The sequence below is a fragment of the Xyrauchen texanus genome, chromosome 8, assembly GCF_025860055.1.
Source record: "Xyrauchen texanus isolate HMW12.3.18 chromosome 8, RBS_HiC_50CHRs, whole genome shotgun sequence".
NCBI lineage: Eukaryota > Metazoa > Chordata > Actinopteri > Cypriniformes > Catostomidae > Xyrauchen > Xyrauchen texanus.
In genome coordinates this window covers 2,204,557-2,216,636 of record NC_068283.1, presented here as the reverse complement: position 1 = coordinate 2,216,636, position 12,080 = coordinate 2,204,557, and the positions used below count along the sequence as shown (strand labels likewise).

The window sequence follows — 12,080 nt, the reverse complement described above, 5'->3', positions numbered from 1 at the left end:
CCAAGGGAGTACTACTATGATGTATAAATGTAACATTTTAAGTAATTTAACATCTTAAGTAATTCTTATTGGTTTATTTTGATTTTGGTGTAAAATAGGACAAGGACACTTTAGTGCTGTCTTTTATATAACACAATAATAGACCGGTGTGTAAAAAATGAACTAAAAATTGCACAGAGGAAAAAAATAATAAATTAGTGTAAACCCGGAATATCTTCAAGTAATAAACACCCTTTATTTCCCACATTTCAGTCATGCGAGATTTCTCAGGCATGTCAGTCTTGAAAATGCCCAAATGTTGTTGCGTTAATAATTATAAAGTATTCTTTGTTTGCGAGCAACAGAAGTATGTGGGATCGACATAACTCAAAAACAAAGCTGAATATACAGTACTGCTTCAGAATATCTAGTTTACGTGATAAAACCTGCCTTAAACAACTCTGAATATCTTTCAAAGGTCAGTCACTTATGCAATTATGCCCAAAGTATACTTCCGATTTTGATGGGAAAATGTTCTGTGCACACATACACATGCGGTTGACTACTATGAGACACTGGACAATTTCTCTTCATGAGTTAGATCCATAAAGTTATCTGTATATTCCTTCTGACTCGAGATATAGGATTACAGGTATCTCCTGACCTCCTCACACATGCGCCCTTGATGTACGCATCCACTGTTTCAGTTTCCACCTTCATCCTCCATTTTTTCGTGGAGATTACATCTACAAGCACTTCTTCATGACAGCAGCGGCTCAAATGTGAGTGTTGCCACCTTGCGGACCCGCTTAATCAGTGCAAACAATTACAGGTGCATGCACATTCTGCATGTTTAATGATGCACGGTTAGAAAAATCAGGCTACACGTGTTGAAGTGCTTGAGCACTATGCTAATGACGAAATTTGCATCACGCGTCCTGCACGCAGACATCTAGCGTTTGCGTCTGGCCGAAGTATACTTTGGGCTTTAGGATGCAACAGTACTTTAGAAGGTAACTGTATATGGAAACAGCAGACAAGGCAGGAAAATGAAGTTTTGAACAGAGTAATAAATGGTACCTCAATTGCTTTTTCTATTCTGTCCATGTTTCCATCCAGCATGGCTTTGGCTACTGCATCTCTGATAGTTTTGTAGGCCATCCCACACACTAGATAGTGGTCAATCTGACTGCAGTCTTGATTCTGAGAGGAATGAATATGCAGTTAAAGCACATTTGACTCATGTTAGTCATAGTTACAGTATATCAGCGGGACCATCTATTTGAAACCCACCGACTGCTGAATCTCCTCAGGAAACAGCCACCCGAACTCTTTCTGTGGTAGAAGTTTCTGGGCAAATTCAACCCCCTGAAGACTGCAGACCTTTCTGATGAGATAGACTCTGTACCAGTCGTTCCTGCTATGGCGACACAGATCCACCACACTCTCCAAAAACACTGAAGGGCCATCAGATAAACCTGAAATTATTTAAAATATCAAGACCAATATTACATAATAATCTAATGTATCAATTTCTGTCAGCATAATTCTTTTTTTTTTTTTTAAGTGTTCTGGCCATTGATTGACAAATGGTTAAACTGATACATGATTTGAGTTTTTATTCTAGCCCTTTCCACAAGAAGGATACAAAACAGACCTTAAAATGGAAACTTCATTTTCCTTTTTTAATAAAGTGTCAGTTAACCCACTAACAAACAGTGTTGCGTAAATTAAAAAAGCAATTCATTACAAATTACTAATAACTTATTTTATACTGTAATCAGATTACCATGCTTTTATAATTCTTTCTGATAACGAATTACTTTACTTTTAATTTAATAAACTTTCTAAAGCACTTCAAAGAAAAAATATTTTTTCATTTAACCAGTTCAAAATAAATGTCTATATGCTTTTCTTTTTCATTGTCACCTAGCTTCAGCAGTCACAGAAATGCAATAATACGTTTTTATGAAAATACTTAATGTTTAAATGTACTCCACATAAATATTATTTTGTAAATGTGTAACCCTAGTAAGTGTAATTAAAAGTAATTAACTAATTGTTCCTTGCCACAGTCATCTTCGTCTTGCTCGCTGGGGTTTTAGAAATGTTGGTGTATGTTTTAATAGTTATTATTTATTTATTTTTATACACATTTTAAGATAATATTTAATCAAAGTACACAATGATGACTCAAAGACTTATTACACATTACAGTTTCATGTTCTGTTAAAGCATGATCTCCTGGAAAGCTGCTTTGAAACTATGTGTGTTGTGAAAAGTGCTATACAAATAAAAATGACTTGACAACTAAAAGTCAGAAACAATAATATGATTAAAAAATGTCATGTTACACTACTTTTTGACTAAAAAGTTACTAATTAGGTTCCAGTAATTCATTACCTAGTAATTAGAGTACATCCAACACTGCTAATAAACTATAAATCAATTGAGCACATTTATTTTCTATTCATGTTATACAAGGTTTGCATTCTTTTATTTTTTATTATTTCATTATTTTGTAAATAATAATACATATAAAATACTATATATATAAAAAATTACAATAATAATAATAAAAAACAGAATGGGTAACAGGTCGCACATTAAATCAAAATCATCACACAGGAGGGGATAGTTGGTTTGGGACCAAATGTTTGTTTGTAATTACTGAAAATATTTCCCATGAATTATCAAAAAAAAATTAAAAGAATTGGTTTGACGATTTTTCTCACAAAAATTGTTGCGCTTGTCAAATACTGTTCATGACATGCTGTAGAAAGGGTCCAAATGATGTCACTTCCTGTGTAACAATTTTATTTCTTTAAAAAAGTACTGGAACACCAATTTGTACTCAATTTGTGGAAAGTGTCATCTAATCAATCATGCCGATTGATTTCTTTGAGGAAGAAGGATTGCAGAGTTTGAAGAAATCGTAGTGTTTAATCAAGACAAGGAGCTTGTCCAGTGAAGCTGAACACTAAAAGCTAAATCACTAATTTTACCTCCAGCAGTAACCACTCTGTGAACTAGCAGGTCAGCAGCCATATCCAGACCGAGTCGAACTCTGGCCAGCTGCTGCAGGTGTTCAATAGACGCAGTGTGTTTGGACACAGAATCAGACTGTAGGAAGTCCAGCAGAAAGTGTGTTTCCTCCTGCAGACACACATGGTGCTCTGCCGCAGAGTGCCACTGCATCCGCTCATTCATTGAGTCCTGCGCATGCACACGCGCACACACACAGGCACGCACGCACACACACACACACACAAACACACATACACACAAACAATGATTATTAATTCTTTCATTATTATTTTAAAGGAATTCAGTTTTAGTAGCACAACTTGAAATAATATTCTTACAATAACATACATTTTCCTTTAAGCAACATTTTACAAGATGTTCAAACTTTTTTCAGATAATGTGTTTTGCAAACAAGAGTATTTTTTCTCATCCCATTGGCAGACTGTCTCTATGTATATAAATAAAAATGTGATAAAGCTTAAATGCAAGATACATGCTGTGAAAACAAGTGTTAATATATCATTCTTAAAGCTGAAGTGTGTCATTTGTGCACCTCCGCTAGGAAAAATAAACATCGATTTCAAACAGCATTCTGAACAACCTTCCTCATCTTCGATCACCCAAACAAACATGCAGTCCTGCCCACAACTCACGCATTGGCAGAGTCAATGTTGTTGTGTTGGGCTGGACGGGCCGCTCAGACAAACAAGAGGAATTATTGAAGCACCACAGACAGATATCTTTATGAATAGTCACTGAATCACTTGATTAGCGCATCAAATTTATTCTGGTATGAAAATGTATACTGTCTGACCATCTTTCAGAAGCTTTACTCAAATACAGTAAGTTTGATATAATTATCAAGACTACTAGTAAACAACAAACATTCTGTACAATATGGCTTCACTGGTCCGTGATATACACACCTCTAAGCAGTTTATGTATAAGGAATAAAGCTCTGTTTTATCAGACTCCTCGATGATGTTGTTTTGCTCAACTTCTTTCAGATGCTGCTGAAGATAGTGCTTCACATCATCAAAGCTGAACAAGAGAAAACATAAAACATCAAGATTATTATACAGATAAATCAGTTAGAAGAGTGCGGTGTGAGCTGTTAAGGCTGTTTTGCTCACCTGTACTTGAGCAGCAGTTTCAGCACCACAGAACGCACCACTGGATTTTTATCCACAGAGTCATCAAACGGAGAGAGAGCCTTCGTCAAGAACCGCCGGTCTCGTCCTGAGAGAATGAGGAACAGCACAATCTGTTATTGTCTATAATCACACAAACTTTAAAAGGATTGTATTATGTAAATGATCTGTATTGAGTTCATTGTCTTATGAAAACATACTCTGACTTTCAGATCTCAAATCTATTCAAAAACCTCATTTACTGACACTTCAATTTCATGCTGCAAAAAAGACATGATCGCAAATCTTCATGGTTGTGGGCGTTTCATGCGTTACTGTGAGGTCACAATCATAAGTGCATTAGCATAAGAAGACCTCCCACATCAACAACGCCAACTTTGTCCACCCAGTTCATAAAGAAGTAATCAGGAGAAAGCAGAGTAAATCCTTCAGTATCATTCCTGAAGAAGCAGATACAGTTATTGGAATTGTTATCTAGATGTGGGAGAAGTGTGTAGCGCCTGCCAACTACAATACAGGGTGGAAAGAAATCTTGGCTTATTTTCTAGGTGGAGTTTGATGAAAGAACACATGAAAGTGTAAGAAATGGTCAGAGTCAATCTTGTTAGCAGAATAACTGATTTTGCCAACATGAACGTGATGAAAAAAAGGTGATCATGATGCATCGCGTTTAATTAAAACATACTGCATATTGCAAGATTTTAACAATAAAGCAGGAAAAGTCTAGAAACAATGAAAACAATCCAGTCGTAGCATGTTGTGGATTTCCCTGCTGAACACCAGTACAATGAACTTTACAAACAGGTTAATTAGAAGGGATGGGAGAAATGGTTCACAATCACAATTTAGTTCGATATACAATACGAGGTTACCGATTTGATATAATCTCGATGTAACAACACTAAAATGACAAACTATGACAGACATTTTTTTTAAATTGTACATTTCAATTTCTCATCAAAATAAACGTCTTTAATACATAATATAAATGCTCAAAGTTTTAATAAAGAGAGTTATATTTAAATTAAATAATAATCACAAACAAATAAGCCTTCAAAATTAGTGCGGTAAATTCAGGCTGATCAGGTGCAGAACAAGTAATAAAACTGAACAGAAGCGGTCCTGAATAAAAAGCGTATATTTACTTTTTAATCATTTGTTTGTCTTGATTATTAGAATCACATTTTAACTTTTAAAAAATTATAAATTCTATAATGTCATATAGAATGCATGTCTATGCATGTCATAGACTCGCACATTCATTAACACGAGAGAAGTCCCCATTTTTAGAACATTTGTGCTATTTGTAATTAAAACTGTAATTTATTGTAACTTTTTTTATCTGACTGTAAAGAACAGAGAGGATTTTTAAAGACACATTATTTAATGAAAGTGGAGTGCGGGATCTCGTCTTTGATGGACACATATGGACCGTTTTAATCTCGAGCACTTTTCAACAAAACAAGGAATTTTTCCAGTACTTCAATTTCTAAAAGCAAAATTCAGGCACTTTGAGCACTTCAAGGACCTTGTAGAAAAAAGCGCAGTAGGAGTAAAATCAAGCAAAGGAGAGATTATGTTTCATGGGTCATTTTATACATCATCACATGGATAGAAAACAATATTGCAAATTTCGAAATATCGAGTTTTGCCTCGATGATTCATAATTTTTTGGTTCGCAATATATGGAAATTCAATATATCGTCCCATCACTAGCAATTACCTCACACACACATCAATCAGCTATATCAACAACATAAATGTACAAACAACAAAGTATCTTTAAGAACGTGCTACACGTAAAACTATCCAAAACTGTCTAAAAGTCAGGAAGTCACAACAGAGCCACTTCTAAAATAAATAACACTTCTGTATATTCATTATCTGATATTATTTCAGGATGGTTTTCTGATCTTGAATAATCTTACATATAACATTTAAATCTTTAATATGTTTGACACATGTTTAAGTAGCTTGTGAATTTCAAGTAGCTTGTGCATTTTTCAAAATATTTGAATATTTGGTTTTTGGCATTTTTCACATATATGTCAAATAAAAAAAAAAGATTTTCATCAACTAAAATGATATGCCAAGTAAAACTGACTAAAATAATGTCATGATGAAATATTGACTAAATTTAAGGGACATTTTCATCACAATACAAAAAACTGTAAAAATGAACACTGGATATACAGTACTTCCTTTGAGACAGACACAGTCGTACCTCTGATGTTTGGGAGTGAGCCGGGCTCTACCATGAGGAGGGACAACAGGTGGAGGATGATGTCTCTGCTGGGTGGAGTGTTGTCCTTGAAGCACACGGTGGACACCAGATCAATGAAGAAAGCATTACAGCGCTTTCTGAATGACGCATTTCGACTGATGAGAGCCCTAAAGATCAAAATCAACACAATCTTTCAGGCTGCTGAACCAAAACAGACAGACAGATAGATAGACAGAATGATAGACGGATAGATATCTGTCTCAAGCTCAGACACTATGTGAATTACCGTATGGTGTCAGAGGCCTTTAGCTCAAAGTCATCAGGCACTTCCTGTATACACAGTGGGCAGTGCATCTGACCGGGTATCAGCCACTTTTTGATACAGATCAGGCAGTAGATGTGGTCACAGGGCAGACTCAGAGGGTCTTGAGGGTCTCCCATGCACACTGGACATGGCTGAATGCCAAACCTGGGTATAAACAAAAGCATCAAATCCTCTCTTGCCCTACACTGCAAAGAATCGTTTGTATTTTTGACTTGTTTTCCAGAAAAAAAACATTCTTAACTTTCATTTACAAAATGATTAAGTCTTGTTAGAAAAACTTACTCTACCATACAAAAGAACAAGTAATGTTTATGTTTGTGAAAGAAAATTATCATTTTTTTTTTTCCACAAAGGATGCTTTAAAATGGTTAAGAATAACAGTAAGGATGTTTATAATGTTGCAAATGACAATTTTTATAAATGATTTATTCTTCAAACTTCCAGTTCATCCAAAAACGTTTTATTCAGTTAAAATTTCATCCCTTGTTTTCTACAGCACTTCCCAAAAATGTCATTGGCTGAGAAGTCTGTGTGAGGTCCCCTACAAACCAAACTATTCGAACATCAACACCTCAAACATTGATTCATCCATCCATTATACTCATTTCTACTCATTGACTACTCATTCTTTATGTAAGGGATAAGTGTGTGGTAAACGCTTTTATAACACACAACGTGGATGCGTCACTAGTGAATTATCCCGCTTACGCCATGTTCATTGCCAGCATTGATTAGTAGTAGCTGTCATTGATTTTTGCAGCACCAATTTTGACTGGAAGAATAAAAATAAAGGTTAATTTTATCTACGGGTCACTAGATCTAAAGTTCTGCCCATTCTAATTCAGACACAGAGATAAAGTAGAAGATAATATTATAGTGCTTTGAATTAATTACATAAAAAGCTGTAAGAAAAATTGGAGATCACACTCTGTAAGAACTCTGTGAATTGAAACGCACAATCCAGAAATAATAATAATTGCCACATTGGTACTCCTCAGAACACGCAATATATTTAATTCCTATTCTTTGTCATTTTCAAAAATGAGGAAAAACCAGCGTTGCTGACGTGTCAGTGGTAATAGTGGCACTTACTGTTCATGATGAGGGAAAAACCACCTAAAATGCTCTGAAAAATCTTAGACATCGGTATGGTATCTATTAACGCTGCACAATTGATCGGATTAAGAAAGAAACCACCTTATGGCCTAAACCACAAAAGGCTGAGTTTTGTAAAAAGTCTTCATTCAGAGATTAAGTTAGTGATGTATCATCAAGCGAGTGTACGCTACAATATTAGATTATGTTTATCATATTATAATTTAAATCATCTTGTTGGACAGCGAAATATGCCTTTGATAAGTCCTGGTTTCCTTCTCCCCCCATTGTCTCCAAGTCAGACTCAGAAATAGGAGTTGATGGACACTAGTGTCTCTTCCGTTTATTTTTACAGTGGACAGCAGAGTAGCCGCATTACAGAGTGGTAATTAAAACTGACTGGAAATATTAAACAGTTTTAATGCACACATTCCAGCCAATCCGAATCAAGTTTTCAAATAGACCATGGTATAAGTTCTTTAGCACACTCTACTTAAACATATCTGTAGCACTATAAAATTCCTGTTTGTCTGAGCAGCCCGTCCAGTCAGACACAACACTGATTCAACTAATGGCGTGAGCTGAGGGCGGGACTATCTGTTTGTTCGATCATCAGCAAACAGAGGGTGTATTGGGAAAGCCGTTTATTTGTGCGATTCCGTTTGGTGGCGCTAGTCGGGCAGATATTATACACTTCATCTTTCAAGAACAATTTCTACCTAAAAATGCTCTGTGACGCTCCATCTTTGCAGGCTTTGAGTACGTTGATCACTGCCTCAAATGGCTGCTTCATTTTGAGGTCTGAGTCCGGCTCTAGGACCTTAGGCAAATGAATAAGTAATAAGCAAAAATGACATGATTCAAAAAATAACTTTTGGAGGAAGTAGAATAAAAGCCCACTCACTCGTGCTAGGTTTTGAGTGTGTTTGAGAACCAGCGGCCTTAGTTTACATTCCACTTCTCCGATACCCAGCAACATGTGCTCCACAAACAATGCAAGAGAGAAAATGCGACGCCAGCCATGCCTGAAAAAACATTTGATTAGATATTTTTATTAGGAGTAATTTGTTAATTTGTATTGCAGAAATAATGCAACATGCAACTTCTAAAAGTAAAGTTCCCCAACACTGATGATAGCACAGTGTATCTTAGAGCTCATAACTCACTGAATGTGGGTGGTCATTTGTTGGGTCCTCGCGCTATACTGCCGTTGACTCTCCTCACAGCACACCAGCTCAATTGGCACCTGTAGCCTCTTTACACATCTAAGCCAGGTCAGACATTCAGCATCTCCATTTAGAGTCTGAGGCTCCAGGTATTCAATGCAGGCCAAAGCACCAAACACATCCAACACCTGATAAACACGAAGACTGTCAGATGGAAGTAACAATAGAACCACATGGACCAGCCTTCATTTACACAAAGTGATCTGTGAAAAATAATAATAATATTCCCATATAACAGATTCCCACTGCATGTTTTAATTGTGATTAAAAGAGGGTTGTGCTCCATTCAGAATTGAATTTGAATTGCAGTACAAACAGGATGTAGAATTGTTATATGAATTAGAATTTAATGACGTGGAAATAAAATGGAATTAAAATAAATGTATATGCTGTATGTTTGGCTTTTAATAAATAGTTACATTTTGCAGTATGAATTACCCATAAACATGTTTTCATACACACAACATGTAGTGTACTTTTAGAAACATTAAATTACATTAATAATCAGTGTTTGAAATGCCAGCTGCACTATAGAATTTGTTTTATAACATATTTGAATTTGTAGTTTTGCATTTAGTTAAGAAAAGGGTTTAATCAGTAGGCATGTCATAAAATATTGATATGTCAATAACTGATCATCAGCGTGTTACTTTATAGGAACGTTTTGGAGGCATTGATTTATTAACATTAGCCGACATTTAAATTAGAAGCCAAATATGCATGCTTTCCAATTCACTGCATAATAGCATTGGCAGACCACAACAAATGTGATTTACTAAAGCCAGTTGCACATACTAGGACAAGGCACAGTCCAAACTAAGTTTTGGATCTACGTAGTCACTATTCACACAAACGTTACGAAGGTTTCTTTACTTGAACAATGATGTTGATGAGTTTTGCAGGTTAGTATATGAAACTGGTGTAACTCTGCAAACTGAACGATTAGAAATAATGCAAAAAAATATATAATATATCATCCAGTAAAGGCAAGAGTAAATAATCTTTGTCCTTTGATAATTATTTGGGTCATTTGGGTCAGCGCTCCATGGCACTGCAGAAATTTGAGCAGCCTTCGGCGGTGGTGCTGTTTGAGTAATGTCATCGAATATATTTCCTTAGAATACTTGACTTCATGTGAAAATTTTTACATGAGTAGAGCAAATAGTCACATGACCAGAGCCATTTAAATCCACTGTGCTGCTCTGAAGATTACGTCTGTGTCAAAACTCCATATAAGGAACCAAAAAATCCCTGTTATGATACACTTACAACTACCATATTTTGTGCATATAATGATTAAAGGGTCTATGACTGATTTGTAATTAATATTAATATAAATATGCTATATTGATATATATTTATATTCAGTATATAATAATAACATATAAATCATGCTCACAGGACAAGTAATACAGAGACCCATTTTTGAATAGGTGACTGATGGACTTTTTGTCATTCCATGGGGGGCATGGGCTTTGTGATAGCCAATCTAATACCTTGACTTTGTTGTCCTTAAGCCATTTTGCCATAACTTTGGGGGTATGCTTGTGGTCATTGTCCATTTTGAAGGCCCATTTGCGACCAAGCTTTAACTTCCTGGCTGATGTCTTGAGATGTTGCTTCAATATATCCACATAATTTTCCTTCCTCATAATGACATCTATTTTTATGAAGTGCACCAGTCCCTCCTGCAGCAAAGCACCCCCACAACATGATGCTGCTACCCCCATGCTTCACGGTTGGGATGGTGTTCTTCAGCTTGCAAGCCTCACCCTTTTTCCTCCAAACATTACTATGGTCTGATGAAACAAAAATTGAACTGATTGGCCATAATGACCAGAGGACATTTCTCCAAAAAGTAAGATCTTAAACTGTAGTCTTTTGGCTTTATTTAAACTGTGCAATTTTAGATCAGTTTTTCTTCCAAGCTGAGCAGCCTTTCAGATTATGTCGACATAGGACTTGTTTTACTGTGGATATATATATATATATATATATATATACATATAAAATTGTCTACCTGTTTCCTCATCAAAAGGTACTTTGCAGCAACAATTCTGGGATTGATTTCCACTTTTCACACCAAACTACGTTCATCTCTAGCAGACAGAATGCGTCTCCTACCTGAGCTGCATGATAGCTGCCTAGTCCCATGGTGTTTATACTTGCGTACTATTGTTTGTACAGATGAACGTGGTACCTTCAAGCTGGAATGGATTTGGTCCATAACAAAATCAGATTTCTTTTGATTCCATTATGTCAAAAAAAGAGACAAGGAGTTTGAAGGTAGGCCTTAAAATACATCCACAGGTACACCTCTAATTGACAGCAATTAGCCAATTAGCCTATCAGAAGCTAATTGTCTAATTGCCTAAAGGCTTGACATCATTTTCCAAGCTGCTTAAAGGCACAGACCCACTGGAATTGTAATAGTCAATTAAAAGTGAAATATTCTGTCTGTAAACAATTACTCGTGTCATGCACAAAGTAGATGTCCAAAACAACTTGCAAAAAGTATAATTTGCTAATATGAAATCTGTGGAGTGGATAAAGAATTAGTTTTAATGACTTCAGCATAAGTGTATGTAAACAACTAACTTAAAATGTATTTTCATGATCATCGGAAAATCTTCTGACTATCGATGTGTGGCATCAAACCCAAGCCTACTAATCAGTAAAAAAAAAAAATCTACATAATAGGGAATCAATAGTCATATTTAATCAAAATGAATGATGTAATTATATTTTGTCACAAAATGTGCGTTGGACTAATGATGTTTCTCTGCTGTGTGTCAGGTTATTTTTTTATTTATTTTTTGGTTCACCCCCTTCTAAACCTTCAGAGAAATGGTGACAAAAATGGGGATGGAAAACCAATTCAATTATGAAACGTACTTTCCCCTTTAAATAAAAACGAATACATTGTACATTTACTAAATAATAACATTACACTACAATTATATACAACTTCAGAAACAACTTAAAATCTAGAGAACGGGGTACCTGGTTTATGGACTGTAAGCCACCACAGCCAATTTTTGAAAATTTCAGTA

The 12,080-nt window shown here is 35.5% G+C and overlaps 1 protein-coding gene across 1 annotated transcript in view; it reads right to left on the bottom strand.

Moving 5' to 3' along the window:
* Positions 1-12,080, bottom strand: part of rnf213a (ring finger protein 213a) — a 91,516-nt gene that overhangs the window by 29,339 nt on the left and 50,097 nt on the right. The window contains exons 41-50 of the mRNA XM_052132117.1: positions 8,968-9,155; positions 8,706-8,826; positions 8,521-8,621; positions 6,668-6,850; positions 6,382-6,548; positions 4,140-4,245; positions 3,933-4,047; positions 2,985-3,195; positions 1,273-1,457; positions 1,060-1,182 (exon numbers count right to left, since the gene is read on the bottom strand). Coding sequence (XP_051988077.1) covers positions 1,060-1,182; positions 1,273-1,457; positions 2,985-3,195; positions 3,933-4,047; positions 4,140-4,245; positions 6,382-6,548; positions 6,668-6,850; positions 8,521-8,621; positions 8,706-8,826; positions 8,968-9,155 — 1,500 coding nt within the window. The remainder of the gene's footprint in view (positions 1-1,059; positions 1,183-1,272; positions 1,458-2,984; positions 3,196-3,932; positions 4,048-4,139; positions 4,246-6,381; positions 6,549-6,667; positions 6,851-8,520; positions 8,622-8,705; positions 8,827-8,967; positions 9,156-12,080) is intronic.